General features: G+C 45.7%; 1 protein-coding gene across 1 annotated transcript in view; it reads right to left on the bottom strand.

The window, feature by feature from the left end:
* LOC119431553 (lysosomal alpha-mannosidase) overlaps positions 1–22,606 on the bottom strand; it is a 102,536-nt gene that overhangs the window by 45,010 nt on the left and 34,920 nt on the right. The window contains exons 7-10 of the mRNA XM_037699033.2: positions 18,563–18,775; positions 17,644–17,793; positions 3,989–4,138; positions 1,591–1,716 (exon numbers count right to left, since the gene is read on the bottom strand). Coding sequence (XP_037554961.2) covers positions 1,591–1,716; positions 3,989–4,138; positions 17,644–17,793; positions 18,563–18,775 — 639 coding nt within the window. The remainder of the gene's footprint in view (positions 1–1,590; positions 1,717–3,988; positions 4,139–17,643; positions 17,794–18,562; positions 18,776–22,606) is intronic.

The raw sequence follows: 22,606 nt of genomic DNA, 5'->3' as shown, positions 1-22,606 counted from the left end.
TATCAACGTAGCCTTAAAGCTACTTTTTTATATATAGAACAGCCCAAGTGTTTAGACACGAGGAGTCGAGTGTGCCGTAGAGAGCTTCCCACACAAATGACAAGAGGGAACTATATATACGGTAGCTTCAAGTATTCAAGTCTACGGTAGCTTCATGCATTGCGGTACATCTCACAATATGAATAGCCCATAGATTTGCATAAACTTCCTTCTTCTGGCTTCAATGGCCTCGTTGTTTTGTAAACTGATTGGTTTCAACAAACCGCTGCGCATTGCATGCAACCATTCGCAAAGGAAATATATATTTGCTATATATATATATATATAAGCGTAATAACCCCACAAAAACGTATGAATCCACAAGCACGAAGTTTAGAAAAATCTATGAGCTAAATAAGCGTTAACGGACCCAGTCGGGTTCGACATACTCGTAGTAAAGCAGCTGCGTTGTTATTTCGGTGCCCGTGGCGTCAGTTCTACGTTATTTGTGTCGTTTGGCTTTCCTGCGCAGCTGCCTTGGAACTTTCATTTTAGCTGAGCGATCACACCACGAAAGTTCCCTTCTTTAGCAAAGTTCGTGGAATGAGTAATTTGTAAGTCTCGACGCCGCCTTCCCGCCTCTGCCCACCGGCGTTTCAATTCCCACCGTCTTATAGCAATATTCTCCGAAAGGAGCCGGGAACGCCGTCAGCCCAACTCACGTCTTCTTCTTTATCATAGGCTACATGGAACTATAGAAAAGGGTATGGTGCATTCTAACTAGGTAGAACCTTCTCTCCCCTCACTTCAGCTAGCGCGAGCGCGCGTTGCACGTCGCCGACGGTGCACTTTAGGTTGTCTTGTACATGGACATGCTGTCCTGCTCAGTCATCTTCGCTGCCCGCATTCGCCCTCTATGGGACCTCCCTCCACATCCGCTTTGCGGTCTGTTGCTATCGCGTAATACACGGATAATATCGTATCTAACTTCGCGTGTTAACTTATTTGCATACCTTAAAGCGCCGTTGCACTGTAGAGTATATTCATATGATGTACAAAGGAAGCCAACTTAGCATACGAGCTACGACAAGTGTACGGAAACTATACACAGCTACAACATAACTCCAGAATAGGGTTTGCCTGAGCTCGTTGGTTTCACATAGCACAAATGGTTTCCAGCAAAACGTACTGTCCTCGTCTCTTTCTGTCCGTGTCAGTACGTTCTGCTGGAAACCATTTGTGCTACAACATAACGCACAAGTTATGCGTTATTAAATAACGAAACGAAAGTTATACGCAATCGTCTGAAAATCGCCACGCCAGAGGCAGTAAATAGCGTTCACGAAGTGATTACGAATGAATGAATAAACTTTTATTTCCCTTTTTAAGAAAGGAGATGGGCCGGGGGGGAGGGGGGGGGGCTAGAGGGAGGTCTGTGTGCTCCAATGTCAGCACCTTCTGTTGCCAGACGTCCGTCTACTAGTCGTGATAGGCCTCCGCTATCTCCTCAGCCCACCTCAGTGTTGGCTGGTTGAAGTGAATTCGTTCCATCTTGGTTTTCTTTTCTGTTCTGACGTTTTTGAAAAACCTTGAGAGAAAAGATTTACTTGCCTGAGATTCAACTCGGATGCCGCCAGGTCCCGTAACGGTAAAGTGGGAGCTTCGGTTGGTATCCACTGGAAGCCGGATGCACGTCGACACGTCCGCACTTGCCGGGTTGTACACGATGACTGTAAACTGCGAGTGACGCAGCAAGCCTTAACCAAACTCATTTGCATTATCTTGATGGCATGCTGCACGATAGATAATATTGCACTGTATTGATAGTATTTTTCCACATGAAGTTTCATTGACAGTAGGGGGCGCAGACTTCGCGACTGTGGATCAAGGTTCGCTTGCACTACAGGGTGCGGCACGTAATTGAGAACGTAGTCATCCTGCAATAACTACTTGAGAAATTGAGACATTTATTTGTTACGCTTCAACGGGACTTGCACGTCATCTACCTAGTATTTGCACCAAGATGGCGGTCTTCAGTCCTAACAATGAAATGAAACGGCACGCTGTGTAAGTTGCGTTTGCCGCCAAGCGCAGTGATTCGGATATTTAGACGTTGCTTAATGGTGGCAGGTGGATTTGCCGCAGCCACAAAACATAATTCTAGTGTCATGCACACGAAGTTTCCTTTGAATGCCGTGGTCTTCGAGACAGGTATTTTCATTTTGGACCTCCGAGTCAATGCTACTGCATATGTTGAAGCGCTGTAATGATGGTAAAGGCTTGGAATGTCGCTCAGGAACGACCATACATTTTTCCAACAAGACTACGCCGGCACATATCGCTTCAATCAAGGAGGAGCAGTTGTATGAAAATATTCACCACCTCAAAAAATTTGGCCTCTTAACTCTCCTGAGTTGAATCCGATGGACTATATTATATGCTGAGGGCGTTGTTGAAAGGGAGTACAGTTGTCTCACAACTTGGAAGACCTTTTAAAGGCAGCCATCGTGAACGCGATGACCCACGTTCATAAAGGGCACTTTATCAAGACCGGCGGAGTCGATCGAGTTGAGGATGCCATTGAAGCTAGCAGCGAAGTCAATAAATAAAATTTAGAAGCATCGTGTTGACCTTTGTCCCATTTGTCATCAACCTTTGTCATCAACCTTCATAAATAGTCTTTTAAAAGAGAAGTGAAGTTTTGCTTCACTAGCGTGTTTGTTCTCAATTACCTGCCGTATCCTGTATATGTTGAGGAAATACCTTTGTTGGTTAAAGCATGCTGACTTTCTGTCGACCATTCCTTGCGCTGTGATGGGTGATTTTGCGGGCGCTTTGGCGGTAAGAATGCAAATGATGTTTATGATAAAGATTTAAATCGTGATATTGAGGAATGGACGAAGCGTGTATGCTTACCAGCAGTGCCAGTTCTGAATTGATTAGACGAAGAAATGCATTACACAAACCTTGAAGCAGAGATGCTAGAAGATTATATTCGCGTAAAGATCGGCGGTGTGCAGAAAGGAATGCATTCCGCTGGTACGTGGCCAAGATTTTTCATGTTCGGTATTTGTTAGCACTAGATAAGAAATGGCGAATGTTTTCTTGACTCTTTTGCTGTGTGCTGGAAACAAGCTTATTGCTTGCTCGACTTGTTTAAGGTTAGAATCTCAGGGAGCCGATCGGCACGGCGCGTATCGCGTTGCGAAGATCACGGAGGCTTGGGGCTGATGCGCAACTAGGTGTTGTAATGTGCTCGTTAAGTGCTAACTTTTCGCCGCTGCCTCTACCGCAGCCATTTAATGCGTCTACTGCTAACCAGGAGCCTCTTAGACTTCTCACGCCTCGAGATTTAAAGTGCCGTTCCATGTTTGAACTTATTCAGCTACAAAAACTTGAACGTTTGCAGGCGTATAGATTACTCTTTGGATCCTTAGCCACGGGCTTGTAATGGCTCCAAGTTAGAAGTTATTTACATGCAGCCAAGTTATTACTAGGACACGCAAATACTGGGATATTATAATATGCGCAGACGCTGACGGTAGCTGTAGACAATCAAAGTAAGAATGAGTGTGTACATGAAAAATTGAACAAAAATAAAAAGTAATAATAAAGCAGTATACTGTGACAAAATAGTACAGCTAATAGATAGGAAAATGCAACAAAATCAAGTTGAATTTGTTTATGAAATTATTTTCTTTTTACCAGAAGTGACACGTTTGTTAGGTTAGGTTAGGTGAAACGTTAGGGGGGGGGGGGTTCTGGTGGTTGATAGAGTTATAAGCAACATGTATCAGTAAAAAAATTAACAATTCCAAATTAGTATGTCTCGTTACAGTTTTCCGAAAGAGCACGAAAAGGAGTACATTTTGCGACATTTTCAGTGACCAAAAAAGAAAAAAAGAAATTAGATGTACTAATGTGTAGCTGTGGCACCAAGTGGCCCACTCCTTTCATTACGTAACACCAGGTGCAGTGTTCATTAAAAAAAAAATATAGCGCTTGGCACCGGCACCTCAGACTCCTCCTCGCTGTGGAGGCAGTGGCTCTCGTTGAGATGGTGACAGAATCCGAACACTTGCGACCGCTCTTCACCACGAAGACTGCGCAGGGGTCCGGTGCTCATCGACAGAGTAGACATGGCTGAGCTGAGAACCTCCTGCGACCATTGAGTTATACCAAGAACAAATTCCACAGAAGCTGCAAGCTTCTTTTTTTTAATTAAAGGGTAATTAACAGCGCACACAGACGGGCACCGAGCGAAGAAACAACATGACACAGTGCTATCCTTGTGTTTTTTTTTTCTTTTACCAGAAACAGGGCAGGGCTTCTCAGGACCTATTTAATAAAGTTTTTTGTCTGTCTGTCTACCAGAAACTTTATGTTTCAGTGATTATTATGATTGAGTCTACGAAGTGGGTTAACTCGTTTTACCTTTTGCCTTTTAAGCTTTTGACGCACAGCGGAACATGCAAAGACGCCCGTGTGCTTGCGAATCGTAGTGCACGTTAAAGAACCCCGGGTGGTCAAAATTAATCCGGAATCCTCCGCTATACGGCGTGCCTCATAATCAGAACTGGTTTTGGCACGTAAAACCCCAGAAAGAAGACGCACAGCGGGGCATACCAGTTTGGCCTTTCAGGGCAACGTTATTGCGCCGTATAGCGGTTAAATACTGCGTGATCAAAATTAGGGTTCACGGATTTCTCATAAACTGAAATATAAAATTACAACTAAAACGTAAGTTATGCGGCCAGGGGATAATTTGCGCGGCCAGTATGTGACGAAACGTCCGGGTCACACCAGGAGGCAACTTTCCGAGTATCCTGACGGTCTTGTATGTGTAATACAGACGAACTGAGATGAAAATTTTGCACACGGATATCTCGCAACAAGGGCTTGCTAGAAGAGGTCTAGCAAATGGAGCTGTGTATGAATACGACTGCCTTTACGTCGTAATACATACACGCCCGCTTACTGCTTTCGCTAAAGAGTTCACTAATAGATCTAGGTTAATTGGGTGGCTGGCAGTGAAAAGTATCTCTCTTTGTGTCCCCCTGGCCCATAACATATGTGCAGAGGCGAATTTCACGTACCGCTCGGCGCCTAATTTGAAGAAATCTGTAGAGCCTAATTTTGATTCATATCAAAACGCAAATCAGTTATACGGAGGCTTGCACGGTAGAGGAATGCTAATAAGGGAATATTTTCATCCAGATAACTGTGTCACGATGCTACGAAGGAGACCTACAAGCGCCATAAACCATGAACCACATACGCGGTTTCTTTTGTACACTTGCCTCGCATTTGGCGATGCCCCGAGATAGTATGTCCGCATAGTCACTGGCAACACGGCTGACTGAAGTTCCCCTTGAAGTAAGCAGAAAAAAATCATGGTGTCACTCAAGAAATAGAGCTTGGGAAGAACGTGAATATAAAAAAAAAAGCGTTTCAAGAGATTTCTCCTTGACGGTTAAATTATATCTAAGTGTCTTGGTCCGCGACAAGGCATTACGGTAGGCAAACACTCCGGTGTACTTCTCTCGACGTATCATTTTCAAGCACTTTGCAGTCAATAAAGCTAAGTGTGCTCTATTTTGACTTTTGTGTTTATATTTTATGCAAATGACTTCCAAATTATGAGTGAACGTAGAAACAACGGACATGTCATTGAACACATATGACCGTGATCTGTTGAAACCAAGTTACGCCAAAGATGTGGAAAGAAATAAGCCCCTTCCCCCCTTCATACACACGCAGAAGCAAACGGCATAAACGTTCTTATGGGCAATCGTGTCAAAATGTTTTCAAGCGCGCGAAGCTATGCACCCGCTTACGTGATGGCGTCGTGGTGTTGCATCACGGCTACTGCTTCCTCTGCAAGAATGTAAGAAAGCGAAACAATTTATCACTTCCGGAAACGGAAAAATGCTGAAGATAGAAGTAGCCCTTGGTAGTTTCGGTTATAGATGGTAGAGACAGGCTACCGGTGCGCAGGACATTGCTAAACTTCTATAGTCCTGGTCATGTAACCATCGGTCATGTAACCAACGCCACGTCACAGGTGGTCAGCGTAGTGGTGGTGGGAACTGTCTTGTACTTCAGCACTTAATAAAAGTCGAGTGACGTATTCGCGAAGTTTTACTGACTACGTCCACATGTCGAAGTTTTATGTGATAAAGGGCATCGCGAAGGCGTAGCCCCTTAACTCGGAATAAAAAGTGAACGTGGAAGAATTTTTTTTTGCGGCAGGCGTACTCACGCAGATCCCGCACCTTGTTGACCTGCTCTTGAGCACCAAGAACCGAAAGCTGCTTGCAGGCCTGCGTCGAAGTAATCGAAAAATAAAAACAAAACAAAACAGAAAGGGTGTGTAAGAGAAGCTTGTAAAGAGCAAACGTCAAGTTTCATGTTTTCATTGATTTGAGATAAAGAGAGAAGTAGATAGGTAGATAGATAGAGAGATGGGTAGGTAGATGGGTAGATAGCTAGCTAGCTAGCTAGGTAGAATCGGATAGATAGAATGGGATAGAAAAGGAAGTTTAATCAAAGGAGAGGCCTCTGGTTCGATGCCACACGCTGGGGCAGAGGTAAGGGGAAAGGGGAATTGAAATAATAGCGGAGAAAGAAATCAAGCGCGTGAAAAACAAGAGGAAAATTATGCAGAAACCACCTACAATACTTGCCAATGTAAGCGAATAGTCGAACGCTTCTAAAAAGCCGTTCGCTTTAATAAAAGAAATATTAGCTCGAAGGAGTACATTCTGTTGCAGCGATGACATTTAGGTAGCGTTTGCTGTTTCACTGCGTAATTTCGCAGATAACAGTCTTTAACCAGCACAGCCATCGCTGTTGTATATGTGACTATAGATATATGAGCCGATTCGTCGTACGTCTGTTGTCTGCCATCTTCCACCTCTCGCCGCCAGATGACTCTCCTGCAGCCACTAGAGGTTCACACCAGTCATGCGCTTAGAGGATAATATCTTCGTACTAACTCAGCGCATAGAGATTTCAAGGGCTCATAAGACATTTATGGATAGTATTTCTAGATATTACGGGAGCTTACGACAAGGTAGTAGGGAATTGCTATGGGATGATCTCAAGCACGTAGACATAGATGACTTCGTGGAGCAGCTGAGAGTGAGATATATAGAGACAATTGAGTACAAGCTGTATGGGAAGGTCGGAAATGTAATGGAGTTGTGAAATATAACCGAGGATTGAAGCAGGGACGTCCTCACTCTCCACCGTTGTTCACGCTCTATGTTAAGGGCATAGAAATATACCACTTGATAGCAGTGAATTAGCGTTTGATCTGTCTTACATGCGTAATGGGCGAATGGTGCAACAGAAGGTGTCTGGGCTGACGTATGCGGACGATATAGCGCTACTAGGGGAAAAACGCAAGATATTTACAGAGACTTGATAATATAAGTGGCAATGCAGCGACAAATCCAGGCCTTCCGTTTAGCGTAGAGAAATCAAGAATTGTGATCTTTAATGAAGACACGAGTGATGACGTATTAATGCAACAGGAAATCATACCCATACGCAATATAAACACCTGGGTGTATACATAAACGAGGCGAAGACCTTCTCAAGCGTCCACCAAGATAATCGAAAAATGAAAGGGAAGCGGAATGCAGCAATAATGAATCCTAGAGAACTTTGGGGCTACAGTAAATACGAGGTGGTGCGAGAAATCTGGAAACGAGTAAGGATGCCAGCTCTTACGTTCGCAAATGCAATTCTGTGCTATAAATCAGAAATCCTGTCGGGGTTGGAAAATAACTAAAAGGTCTTGGGCCGACTGGTTTGGGAACCTACGGTAAAACCAGAAATGAACGAGTGCAAAGGTGACAATGGTTGGGCTTCTTTTGAAGTCGGAGATGTGCACAGCAAGATTAGTTTGGAAGAAAGACCTAAGGAACATGGATGATATGAAATGGCCGGGTTAAGTGCACTAATATCTGTACTTCAAGAGCGTGGACACGGAATGGAGGATGCAGTCAAGAAAGTTGGCAACCAAGTACAGAGCAATTAAAAGTGTAAATAGATGAACAGGAGTGATAAAAATGAAAGTGAGAGAAACAGAGACTGGGTAAAGTGGATACAAAAGGTGAAAGAATGGAGGTTTAGACACACAGTAAGAAATAAACATGGAAGGAAATCCTGTGTGATAACGCTATTGCTATTTGAGGCCCTGGCTGGCTGCCTGAGGACGAGAATCATAGCGGAGAAAATATGCACGTGTGTGCTGCAAAAAAGAGCCTGGAAACGACTCGGCACATCTAAATGAAATGCCAAGATACTCACCCAGCGAGACACGCAGGAAATGTGCACCTTCCAGAAGCTTTGGGATTCAAGGAAGATGGAAGGATTCACTGGCCAGTAGTCGAGATAAGTAAGAGACAATTAGAGTATTGGTGGAAATAAAGCAGGGAAGAGATTGATAGAACCGGAGTCATTGCCAGCGTTGGTAACGATAGCGATATAGCGATAGAGGTTTTAATTACGAAAGTTAAGATCGACGTCAGATAGACAAAAGGCTCGATAGCGATAGATGTAGTTAAAAAAAAAAAACTTGGACGATGCTTAAGCTTCGGCTTTAAGAGTGGAACGCCATAGCATTCAAAGATCCCTGACTGCTTCTCACGCTTACCGGCAAATGCAGCTTCACCATCATCATCATAATCATCAGCCTATTTTTATGTCTACTGCAGGACGAAGGCCTCTCCCTGCGATCTCCATTTACCCCTGTCTTGTGCTAGCTGATTCCAACTTACACCTGCAAGTTTCCTAATTTCATCAACCCACCTTGTTTTCTGCCGTCCTCGACTGCGCTTCCCTTCTCTTGGCACCCATTCTGTAACTCTAATGGTAATGTAACTGCAGCTTATGTAACCGTAATGTTTACCGAGAAACGCTGGCTGCGAACGAACGCTATGCATGAAGGAAAGCTTTCTGGTAATTTTTTTCTTTCCCTTGCACGGCGGGCGCCGCCGCTGCCGAGCCCTATCTGGATGGTGTTTTTTTAAGGAACCGAGCGTCGCTCGCCGGTCTGATTGGTAGAAACGGGGCCTTTTGGGCGGGCCGATCCCGGAGGTCGTGCAGAGCCACGCAAAAAAAAAAAAAAAAAAAAAAAAAAAACATTAAATCATCCTAAAGTTTCTGTTATTGTTTCGCACTTTTAATTGTTATGTCGGAGAAGATTTAACGTAAAACGCATGCGCTAGCTGTCGGTGTTTAGTTTCATGACATTTGTTTGTGGGCTGTCATTCTCAAAATTCCGACCAATAATATAGCAAGGCGTTGCTTATACATATACCTAAATATACGGAAATTTTTTGCTCACTGACAATGCCGCCGACGCCGACACCGGATTTTCTGCGACACGGGGCCGTCAACGCTATCGCGTTAAAACGTGATCAAATCAAGCAGGCTAGGCGACTGTCTCCGCCGCGTTTCGAAAGGGGATGCCAATAAACATCATCACCGGGCAGAGAGGGCGGCGAGAAAAGACGGAAGGCAGTCCTTCCCGAGTGCTCCACCATAGCATGTAGAGACCGAACCACGAGGAACAGATTTTCGACCGATTTTCGGCGTCGACGCTCAACCAGTTTCATCGATGGCTCTCAACCACAAGACCTGGAGAGGTATTCTGTAAGAGTCCACCAAGTGCCACCAATTGTCCATTTCGTCACATCCAATCAGCACTTCATCAGCCGGCGAAATGGACATGTCCACTTGGTGGACTCTTGCAGAATACCACCCCTGCACCTCGCGGACGGCAACAGCGGAAGCTTGAAAGGACTTAGAGAGGGCCTAGTTGGTGGATACATCTCATACCGGAAGCTTTGTCTGTATGTGGCCTCCACGCTCACTTACGCAGCGCTTCGTGTCCTCTAGGAGGCCATAGTTTGTGTTAGCTGTGCTAGGCTCCTTCTTCGACCGCCACTTCCACCGTGGGCGCTGGACCACCGAAGCATTGACACTGAGGCCACGTTTATAGTTCTGCTTGAATTCCTTGGATGGTGCCTATAACTACGGCTGGTATACAGACTTCCCGTTCCACATGCTCTTTTGTCATTGCTTGATCAGAACAGTGGTATATAAAGGACATATACCCTGTATGAAACTCTTTATGACTACTGCAAATCGTGCGAGTTGAAGCAAAGTGTGACGAAACATAGTGTAGAACACCTCTAAGTTAACGTGAGGGCATACTGCGGTTCTGTGAGGCTGGATATGCACACAGAAACAAGTACATTCGTTCTGAACAATTAACCTTAACGTCACGTGGTAGACTCATGCGTAAACAATTCTAATGTGTGAACTCACTGGTGGAGCGATTTGCCCGAAATGAGAAACTTCATTCGTTGAACTCCTCCAATACACCCTTCACCACATGATCTGGGAATGCAAAAAGAACCCGACTCGTGCTTAAACGATTCTCCTCTTGGAACTGCTTTTGCATGTTAGCATGAAGTTTGGCTGTGCAGTGCTTTGCCCGAAAAGCGAAATGTCACTTTGAACTTCTCGGATAGTGTTCTAGCATTACGCAGGTGCGACGCATTGGCGCGACGCAACACGTAGATTAAAGCTCCTGCTGGGTACAAGGCACCGCGCTCCATGAAGTTACAAGGCGTCTCGCCACACTGACACGCTGTGCACTGCTAAGCGCCGCTAGTAACGTTGCAGGCGTGGCATTCCTCGGTGGTGTACAAGACGAGACCAACGGGAAACCGTCGGCGTTAGTGAGTTTAGTCAGTGCCCCGTTAAATATTAGATGAGGCTAGGTTGACATTTACAGCTCGGACCACAGCACGCACACAGCAGCTCAACAGGACCTCCACGATGCGTACATAATGTGCGTGTACACAACGCTCATGCCAACAGCGGAAGGCAGGGAGCTGGCATGGCTCCGCCTCCGAGACGACTGAGCGTAGCGTTGACGGTGCGTTCACTTCGGTTGGTGCAGCCAAACTCGCACCGCGCCTCTGGAGACCCCGCTAATCCTCTGCACGTACACTTCGGGCATACACGGTCAATCGCGGAACAGCACGACGGCGGCGACAGTGAAGCCGATAGCCTGAATGCGGATCTAGCGTTTGTATTGGAATGAACGGAAACCACCACGAACGGAGTACACGTTGCACCCAAGGAGCCTAGTGTACAGAGAGACGGTAAGGAGCATAAAGATAAAGGAAAGATTAAAGTTGGTGGTACTTTCCTGGCGCTGAGCCGTGCTCCCTCAAGGGCTGCAGAAGATAGCGCCAACCCCTTCCTTTCCGAATGAACCACTTAGTAGTACTTTCCAATAGAGTCGTTTCAAAAGCGCTGTTCCTATTAAATGCGCAAAAAATTCTATGGTTACCGAACAAGAAAACTCTTCGTGGGTCCGTCCGTCCTTCACATAAGACGACCACTTTCAAGATAGAGCCAGCAGCAATGTTTTCGCCAGCTGCGTGAGAAGACGACGACGAACGCGCGAGCGAGCAGTGGCAGGATCGCGAGGGGCAGCATGGGAACGCTGACATGATCAGCGGCATCCATGGAGGAAACAAACTTCCTTCATGGCGGCATCGGAGGCAGCTGTGGAAGACGACGATGACGAACGCGCCAGCAGTGGCAAGAGCGCGTCTCTGTGACCACGTGACGTGTGCAATCAGGCACGCACTAGGCACACCTTTAGTAAGCCTGAACTGTTGAGCAGCCGTGGCTTCGGGTCGGAACGTCGTCAGCCCACCTGGCGCAGCCACCTCCAGTAGTTTGCTTGCCTCATCAATTTACGTTGCACCGACTTCCACAGCAGCTCGTGTCGCTGCAGCACTGTCGCATTTACCGTAATGGCGCCAAGACGACCGCAGCCGCTGAGCAGTGCTAGGATTACCAGCAGTGTTGAGTGCGAGCACTCAACGCCACCTCCTTACTACGAAATACTTACGCATCATTCAGCAGACTCCTCGAGGAGATCCTACGTAAATTTTGGCCACGATATCGAGCGGAGTCTCCGCCTGGCGGACACTGGCTGCACCACGCATAGTGTAGATGGCGCGTCGCGTCGTCTGCTATACATGTTTATGCGCGTACGCGCGGCGTGGTTGTGGCTAGAGTGTACTAGACAATGGTCGAGTGGGCCGAACGGCGCTCTCCCGCTGAGGCGCCGCGTGTGGAAAAATTATGCGAGGGCGCTGCGAGCGAACTGGATTGGGGCGGAGACGCGCTCCGCGGCATATTCAACGTACTTTCGCTGCGGGCGCCGAGGCCGATTGCGCATAGTACGTTCTTAAAATAGTGCTTTATTTCAACAGCAAATTTATGTTTACACCATCTTGCCAAACATATATATTTGAGGCATGGATTACACAGCGCGACGTCTTCAATTTTGCTGTCGTTGTCAAGCGCGTCGTCTGCTAGTGAGCGCGCGTTCTCTACGTGGACGCTGGCGGACGCCCAGTTTTTCTCACAGAACGTCTGTGCAGTACATTTTTTTATGTTTAGTTGCTTTGGTGAGCCCATGACTCTTGACGGCCGGTACCAAATGTAGTTTTAGCCAGGTGAACTGCTGTTTTACCAGTGTCTTCTAAAAGTAACTGGTATCTCTGCAACATGAAGATACGTAATTTTATTATTGATATCGTGTCATTTTACGCACGCTTCTTGTTGGTGGATGTTTATCAGGGAAAATCATCGAAGAAAACAGCATTAGAGAGAAATAAACTAGGTTTAATAACTGCGTGGCGCGAAGAATGACCAATGTATTTCTAGATAATTAAATCGAAGGGTACATAGACATATATGTTCACGATATATGTGTAAGGAAAAAATAACAAATAGTCTAAATGCACGAATTGAAAAAGCGAGAACTCCCGACCGGAATAAGCGCACGTGTTTGCTGTAACACACTTATTAGGGAATACTGCACATAAAACTCTCATTCGCAGAAATAATATCCAAAGCAGGCAAAAACATCGTATATATATATATATATATATATATATATATATATATATATATATATATATATATATATATATGTATGTATGTATGTGTGTGTGTGTGTGTGTGTGTGTGTGTGTGTGTGTGTGTGTGTGTGTGTGTGTGTGTGTGTGTGTGTGTGTGCGCGCGCGCCAGTGTTGTTGATATACCGTACGACGCCGAATAGTCGTTTCCGTTCGAATGTAACGCATAACAGCACTGTTGAAGTCTCAAAGGTGAGGGACCGATGGAAGTGACGACTGTTATTCCGGATGATAGTGCTGCCGGAGAGTCGTCGTTGTTGCGCAGAGGCGCAGTTTCTGAGAGAATTAACGCATGGGGGTTAATGAGTCCTGCTTAACAAGTTTCTAGCTGTCATTCAATATAAACGCCCTGTTTTGGGGCAGCCTATAAATCTGCTCACTTGATTCAGACAAGGAAAACGTTTTTTTTTTTTTTTTTTTTTTTTTTGACAGTCTCATCATGTTTTCAACCCATTAAAACTGGGTGCCTCATGTGGTACCACACTTCTTCAACGAACGCAACAGATCTGCACATCTCTACGTGTATGTGAGGCATGCCATTCCTTTAATTGTTTCATTATGATCGTTATGATAGTGCACCGAATAACTGAAAGCAGCCGTTTATAATGTACAAGCTGCTGACTTGAGCGGTACGTCATACATTTGGGAACGGCATTACATTTATGTATGAAATATAGGATAAGCGCGATAAGCGTTTTTCTCTGAAATCAGCCTGGAGAATTATTTATTTTACCCCTAGAAAAAAGCCGAAGAACGCAGCCACTTCCTTTTTCTCTCTTTTTTTTAATTTAAATAAATTCTTTGGTTTTACGTGGCAAAGCTACGATGTCATTATAAGGCACCCGGTTTAGTTTTCACCACCTGGGTTCTTTAACGTGCACCTAAATAGAAGTGCACGAGTCTTTTTCCATTTCGTTCCCATCGAATTCCGCGACCTGGTTTGAACCCGCCAGCTCCAGTTTAGCAGCGCAACGCCGTATCCACTTTATAGCCACTAATTAGGCTACCGCGCAGGCTTTCTTTCTCTTCTTTTTTTCTTTTTTGAAGTGTCGACTAAAAAAAAATTCACGTACGGCTTACGGCCAAATATTAGCATATAGAATGACTAACTAAAACCATTTCCGGCGCTCGATCGCGGTCCGACTGCAATAAATGACCCCTTACCAATTACTCCGCATTCTGTTACGCGAGGAAGGCGGAAACTTGAATGAAATGTTGCGCTGCAGTTTACTCTTTCTTTTTATCTATAACAATGCTTCCCGTAAATCTGAGTACAGGCGCCGGATGGGGCAGATGTGCTTACTTGTTTGAATTAAGCGGCAAACAAGAACGTTACATATGTTACCTCGTCTGCTTTTCTCAAGACCTACTGATGGAAAACTATATGCGCAACAATACGTACGAGAGATACATGCTGCTTGAAGAACGCGAAAAATATTTGTTCTCCAAAGGGAACCGTACAATAACATAGTAGAATGAAAGCCGACACTGCGGCCGTTATGCACGCGCAATTACCGAGCGACATTAAAAATAAAATGAAATAAAAAAAAGAGAAAGAAAGAATTTATTCTAAAGGCATAAATGTATGTCATATGCAATTATGAACACAATTTGAGCGATATGAACGCAAATACCAGCGCGCGAAGTAGCACGAATGACCCTGCCGAGCTGTACCGCCAGCAGTTTCCAACGGCGCAACCTTGATGCGGCCCAATCCAGTTCGATCGCAGCGCCGCCACAGTATTTTTCCACGTCGGGCGCCTCACTGCAAAGCATGCGCCGCCCCAGCCGCTCGTCCCACTCGACCATATTCTAGTACACTCTAGTTGTGGCGCCGTCGTAAATACTGGCATGCATTTTATTGCGATAGCAATTATATGGACACTCCAAAGCAGATTTCTGCCGTCGGCGTCGCCGTCGTCGTCGCCGTCGCCGTGAGGTTCCGTATGACGTCAATGGAGATGAAATCGTCGCCGCGCGATGATAAGTGGTTCTTGAGGGAAAGGGAAAGGTTGGCGCTATCTTCTGCAGCCCTTGAGGGAGCACGGCTCAGCGCCAGCGCCGCCGAACGCTGTATGTGCGAGTGAAAGGGCGCGAGGGACGCGCGCTTTCACGGGGAGTGAACGCACGGCGGAGAACAAACGCGCGTTCTGTGCCGTGCTTCCTTAAGGGCTGCAGAAGTAGGCGTCTCTTTCCTCCTTTACAATCACCATATATGTACAGCAAACGCACCTTCTTCTGACGCACGAAAGGCCGTGGGGGGGGGGGGGGGGGGGGAGGGAAGGGAGGGGACGTTTAGCTGCGGCACCAAGTGCCTATTTATATCGGAGGCTCCGGCCATAGTCACCAACGCCGCACGCATTTTGTGCGAACGCGGGCAAAACGCCGACGGCGTCGACAACAGTTCTGCGTGTTGCCGGTGCTGCTGCATGTCCAAGGGTATACACCTGATAAAGCTACTATCATTACTCCGTATAGCTCTCTACAAATTTGCTATCGCTATTGATGCTTCGCCTTTCAGGTGAAACTGCAACAACTTTTTTTGACGATATAGAAAATTTGGCCTTGCGTTGTAGTCTTTGTGCCGTAATAAGACAAATGACAGCACGTATCGAGCTCGCGATTTGTGATAGTCTCGCCCTCCGTTCATTACAATCATTTCAATTTTATTGCCGCACTGTGTTTCAAGCAATTTAGCGTCGTTTTACACAATTGAAGTTGTCGCTGCGAGTTCCGAGTGCAGCACTTTAGCGATTCCTTGTTGCGATGTGTGGATCATTCCGCAATCTTTGTGATACTACGAAACACAAACGAGGCGGCGTGAAGATCGCTCAGTAGCAGACAAAAGTAACGTTAAGCACTCATATGATACATCGCCAGGTACACTTCATCTTACGCGTTCAAAAGCAAGACTGTCACTTAATGGATAGTCGAACATCCTTAGCTGTTCTCGAGGGTCCTTCTGTGTGTGGACAGCCCACTATACGCAAAAACAAATTTTGCCTCGTCATTTTTGGCACAGTGGTACTTTGATTCGCTGCTGTGACGCGGAAACAGAAATAGAGTATTACAAGAGGATCATGTGTAACATTCTAGTCGCTATACATAGGGCGTCATAGCACTTAGGTTTAATATTCTGCGTTCTTTAGTATGGCGTTGTTAGGTTGACTGAATGTAGCGGCCGTTATTTGCTGAAATAAATAAGATAACGTAATAACGAAATAAATAAATTAACGTAATTAGTTTGGCCGTTACAATTATTTAACCTTTTTCGCATCACTCTTATGATCGCAATCACGAAAGGACGGCTTTGCACTTAAGTGCTACGCTTTTACTTTTAGTGCGATAAAAAAAGGAGGGCTATCCTGCCACTGGCGCTATCAGTCAGTGATGTACCTTGTTTAAGTTAACTATATTGTAACTGACAGACAATCGAAAAATGAATAAAAGGCGGTAATGTATGCGCACAACCTGTTAAACTGAGTCACATTTACAATTCTCGCGGACAACTTTGTGTGGCAATCAAGGGGAAGCTACGGGGGCGGTCATTCTTCACATGTGTTTGTGACTTCATTTGTGCATGCAGAAGCGACGCCAAAGCGACCCGGGCCTGTGGGCGATGACGCATTTCCAGCGACAAGTTCAGAACCCTACCGCGGCTTGACTACAGAGTGAAGAACCGGCCGTTCCTGGTGTGACCCCTCTCGCGAAAACTTGGTCGAGGCTCGAAGAATAACATCGCAAAAGTTAGCCGATCCGAGATAAAGCTAGATGGGGACGCCAGCTTCGCTGTTTGCCGAGCCTTCGCACCACTTGTGTGAAGCTGCCCCATTTTTTTTTTTGTACTGTGGAGGTGTTTCAAAGAATCACGACGAAGCAGGGCGGCTTCGCTGCACCTTCTTCATTTCAGTTCGTATACGTCAGCGTCCATTGTCATTACATGGTCATGAAAAGTATGGCGATTCAGTTTTGTTTTACAGCGTAAGCTGTTATGGGCTCATTCCTATAGCCGTTTCGGGTCGCGATGATGCCGCAGCCGGCGGCTCCCGCCTCGTAACCGCTATCGCTGGAAACGCGAAAAAAATACCCGATAACCGCCGGGATCGCACCCGCGCCCGCTGCGCGGGAGCCAGATACTCTACCACTGAGCCACGCAGGGGGAGACGACTTGAGCCTCCGCCAGTATGGTGGCGCCATCTAGGTAAGATGCTTGCAAACGCGGCGTCCGCAGGCGCAGACGGCGATATGCGATTCAGACGAGGCACGCAATCAACGGGCTCCCGAGCTGCCGAGCCTCCGTCAGTGTGGTTGCGCCATCTAGTTAAGGTGCCTTGCAAACGCGGCGCACGAGGCGAACAGACTGCCGCGAAGACCCTGTTGTGCGTGGTGCCCAAATTGGAGCTACTCTTGAGCCGCTCCACCAGCTTACGCTGTGACTGTGCTGCATGTGCCGCGCAAGCCTGTGACTTCTTTTGTACAACACTAGAATCGCAACGTGGGAGAAAGAACGGCTGCTACGTACGGCCGCAACAAGAATGGTCGAAAATTGAGATGAAATACTCCCATTAGGGAAGCTATATGCAAGCACAGCGCTTGCATGTAGGCTCCCTAACTCCCATAATGCTTTACAGCGCACCTGGAGGAATCCGTTGGCGTAACGCGTCATCATCTTGAGGCCAGGTCTAGTCGTGTAGAAGCCAGTCCACGTGTGTTTTGGTCGGTCCGTGTACGGCAGGAGGTCGTCTTCGAAACGTGGCCACGAGCGCGACTTGTCGGAGTGGAGGGCCTATATCGAGAGAAATGACGGTGCGGGTTTCAAAGAACGCTATGACTTGTTGGCATATTTGGTACAGGTTCATCTTTGGAAAAATGGCACAGTACATACGGCATCTCTCCAGATATCGTCTGCTCTTATTTGCCATTTTTCTTTCATGTCATTTCTACCGAGATGAATTCAAAGGATAGTTTTTTCCTGTGGTGAAGAAAAATAAGCGGCTTTGGCTAATATTGTTAGCTTAAACTGCAATTTACAATGTTAGTGGGATCGGGAAGGAATGTTTTAAATCGAGAACGTCGTTAAACCAGAAACACTGAAAACTTAAGAGCAAAAATGTCCTGTTTTTTTTTTTTTTTTTTTTTTTTTTTTTTTTTTTTTTTTTTTTTTTTTACTCTGAACAAGTTATCTTCAATAGCGAGCGCTTCTACCGCGTCTTGCGTTCCTTCATAGAAGCGGCAAACATTAGGTCAATGCGTTCTTCGCCTCAGTTGAAACCAGGCGTAATCACAGTTTACTCTTACTTTTCCCCCCAAACTTCCTTGCTTTGGCATTTTCTAAAAATTAGGTACTGCTGCCACTCTGCTTTAAGAATGAACACATAGACAACGATGCCTCTGAGTTTAAGACAGTGCCATGAGACACAGAGCGCTTTATACGAGTATTTGTAACACCGATATCGTAACCATATTGCTTGTTTCAAGGCATCGCACCTCCTTAATTTTTACCGCCGGCTATACACCGCGCCATGCACACCTTATGGTGCGAGCGGGGCTCGTACCTCCAGAAAGCAGGCGGGCGTCGAGTACATGACGTTGACGGGCTTGAGCTCGTTTCCCCGGAACAACCACCGCATAAGGTTCATCGGCCAGCGCCCCACACGGTTCGCGCGGCTCAGCAGGGTGTCCGCGTCCCGATAGTGCTCGACCGCGTTGGTCCAGGTCAGGTCGTCGCCCATCATGAGGGGAACCGTTTTACCGCCGTACTCTTTCTCCTGCGTAAATTGAACGTCGTGTTCCGTACAGAGGTCGCCCCAGCCAATCGTGCACCGAGATTTAAAGGTAGACGGATCGTCATACGCGAATAAGGCCGAGTGAACGTTGTTCGGACTCCAGCTGACATGCCGCCGGTCTCTGGTTTGTTGCCCGACATCTAATGAGTTAATTAAAATCTTTTTAATTGTTGTTCTAATCATCACTATGTCCGTTAGGGACATACTGACGAGGACATACGGAAATAAGCATGCGGCGTGTGTTTATTTGTTTATATGTTCCGGTGGAGAGAAAAAGCTCAACAAGGCTGATTCTTGGGCTAGTTGGTACGGTTTCCTCATATTGGCTAAGCCTATAGCGCAAGAACAAGGGTATTGACGTGCGCATGCGTAGACTCGTAGAGTGTGATCTATCTTTTGTTTTTGGTATCCTTCATACCTACTTCGCAATATATTTGCCTCTGTGTTTCAATAAACGTCAGTTGAAAGTTAACGCTGTCCTGTGTCTCTGTGACGTCCCTGTCTTTTTTTGAATTGCGCTATAGGCTTAGCCAATATGAGGAGAGAAGAGAGAAAAAGCCCCCGAAATATATTAAAAAAAGAATTACATGTCATCGCGCATGTGAGAACGTGCTTATGCACATGGAATAGCAGTGCTATCGAACAGTCTCTCAGGGAAAGCAAGCCGCTCATCAGGTTCATTGCTCAGGATAGCAAATTTTTTAATGATGACACAGTAATCATGAACAGCTCGCGGTCCCACAGAGACTGCTTGATGGCGCATGGTCGCGTATTTTTTTAATGTTTCGTGGGCTTTCTCTCTTCGCCGGAAAAGAATAAACACGCGATGTGCACCTTGCCGGACACATATCATTTTCACGTCTGTTACGATTATCTACCACTCCCTAATTGACACATTGACGATTGGAACAATTAAAGTTAGATAATTGCATCTAAATAACTAATTAGATGTCAGGAAATAACAAATGACTAGCATTTTCTGAACGGAATTCCGACAAAATGTGTTTGGCCTCATTCGCGCAAAACGATCCGTACTTTTTAAAATCTCGGGGTATGATAGCCGGGACAGCCTGTATATAAGGAAAGTCGCCACAGCATTATCAAATATGTTTAGGATCGGAAGCATTGTTTATAAAAGTTCTATGCGAGAAGAGGTTCCTTGTGCGAGGTTCTACCGGGACAGTGCATTTGATTCAACGCTTCGTTTACTAGGTGTGCGAAGCATTTGAGAACGTACTGTACACACTCGAGTAATAGCCACACTTGTGTAAAAGCCACACCCTCAACTTCGCAACACATAATTCCTAGGAAAAGAGAGAGAGAGAAAAGGTCGACGCAGCTTGTCTCCTATTTGATTGCGAGCGTGAGGAGTATGGAGTTTTCGAACACTGTGGCGAAAAGCTTTAAGGTAACATGCGTATGTAATGTCATGGATGGCATGGGAGACAAATGTGTCTATGAATGTGTTGCCTAACCGAGCCTGGGCAGGGGTGACAATGAGAGTGCTGAGGAATAGATGGACACCAGCTGCGTAATATCCATCTGTGAACAAATAAGTGCGTTAGGAAAACAACCACGTTCACTATTTTAGGAACAAAAAATCATGGCGATTACCCACGGCCAGGAATTTCGAACCGAAATTGGACACCCGTGCAGGAGCTGTGCCTCCTCAAGATCATCAAAAAGAAGCGTGGCTTTTACGTGCGTATATACGGTAATTACGACTACGGGACAGCAATTACATTTCAGAGAAGATTAGCTATAGTATATTAGTTCCGAAATTTTTGTGTTTTTATTTATCAACGTTTTCGATGTTTGTTAAAATAGAAACAACTTCAGCCTGAATAAATGACTGAATACGGCTTCAAAAAAGCTGTAAAAAGCTTCGAAAAAAAGTACTTCCACTTTAGCGGCTTTTGTATACCGCACATTAACGCGAAAGCGTTAAGGGCCCGGTGTCGGAAAAAAATCCGGTGTCGGTATCCGGAGTCGGCGTCTAGTGAGCGAAACTTTCCGTATATATATTTAGGTGTATATATATAAGCCAGGCCTTGCTGTATGATATGCGGCATATGCGGGTTATATTGGCACACCATTCTATCACTAAAGTTGCTCATACCTTGTCTTACATTCTTGGGAAAGCTATTCGTCGAAATTTTGAGAATGACAGCCCACAAACTAATGTCGTGAAACAAAACACCCACATGGCATGATTTTTAGTTTACATCTTCTCAGACTGAATTAATAAAGTGCGAAACAACGGAAACCTAAAATAATGTAATTTTTTTGGCATGGCTGTGCACAATCTCCGCGATCGGCCCACGGAAGAGGCCTCGTTTCTACCAGAAAGCTCGCCTAGCGCTCGCATAGCGTTCGCCGTCAGCGTTTCCCGGTAAACATTGCGGTTACTTAAGCTGCAGCTGCCGTGAAGCGAAGCGTGAGAAGCAGTCAGGGATCTTTGATTGCTATCGCGTTCCACTCTCAAAGGCGAGGCTTACGCGTCCTACAAAATTTTTAGCTCTGTGCGTATGCTTGTTCGTCTTCCTCTCAGTGACGCCACACCCATACATAGCAGCGTAGCCGTTTAATTAGAATTTTATAGACTTCTTTAGGTGATGCAGCATTTTAAAAATCGCCTATGGTAGATAGCACAATTACAGTCTTTGAGCTGCGCGAGAAATTGTAGTGCATACTCAACTAATTAACAAACATTATCTGAATATCTTTTCATTAATTAGGTTGTGGCGCATATTGCAATTCAAGAATTGTAGCCGGTGAGTTCTCAAGGCGTATCCACTTTCTCAGGAGAACTCCAGCTTGAGGATATTTTTTTTCGAACGTTGCGAAGAAATACACTGGCGTTCCAGTTACTTGACTGATTCAATGAATAAGATGGCGTTTGGTTAAAAAAGTAAGTAGAAGAACAGTGCATGTTTACCCCAAGTTTCACGGCGCGCATCTTGAAACCAGTATATCCTCAAAATTTTCGTTGTAAGTCGATATACCTTGCAGACTCACCGGCTATATTTCGTTACCTGAAATATGCGCCGTACAGTAATTAGAATAAAAGTTATTCAGTAAAATTGTTGTTAATTAGTTGATCACGAATTTTGATGTGTCGTGGAAGTAACCTGTGCGATTTGTCGAATTCGCCATGAGTGAAGTAAACCACCACGACAAAAAAAAAAAAAAAAAAAAAAAAAAAGCATCCCTTGGCTGTCCTGGTCGTACTTCACTTTGTTTCGCGTTTATTACAGCGTCGTAAAAAAAAACACTTTCTGACAGAAAGTGTTCTCTCAGTGCCACTGAGAGAAAGCTCAGTGGCAAGGCCTTCTTTATCTTACAGGTGACCATGGATGAACGGAAAGAAAATGAGGGAAGGATCATGGTGGAATATAACTGGAGCCAGAACAAGTCGGCCCAACACGTCATCGTGTCACGGTACGTTTTAGCGTCTTCCGCCACCGCGCTCAGCGCACGCTCTTCCGTAAGGACAACGGGTGCGGGAGGAAGGTGTGGCTGTCGCACTCCTACGTTACAACGAAGACGATAAATGCATACGCTGCAATAAACGACCGAAGTTGCCCAAAAAATATCGGGAAGAAAATGGGCCCGGAGGGCACTGTAAACAATTTACGCCCTCAAAAGGGGAAAAAAGGTAATCAAGTGAACAAAATCGGACATTCTAAATCACTTTGGGTCGCTTTTGGTTCCACCACATATGCCCTGCGTAACCTCACTTTTATATCGAATCAGGACAGGATCTGCTAGTACACTGGCCTGGTTATTTAAGACGGGGCGATTCAATTCTCC

Source organism: Dermacentor silvarum, chromosome 10 (genome assembly GCF_013339745.2).
Source record: "Dermacentor silvarum isolate Dsil-2018 chromosome 10, BIME_Dsil_1.4, whole genome shotgun sequence".
NCBI lineage: Eukaryota > Metazoa > Arthropoda > Arachnida > Ixodida > Ixodidae > Dermacentor > Dermacentor silvarum.
The sequence above is the reverse complement of the archived record's forward strand: the minus strand, read 5'-3'. Positions and strand labels throughout refer to the sequence as shown.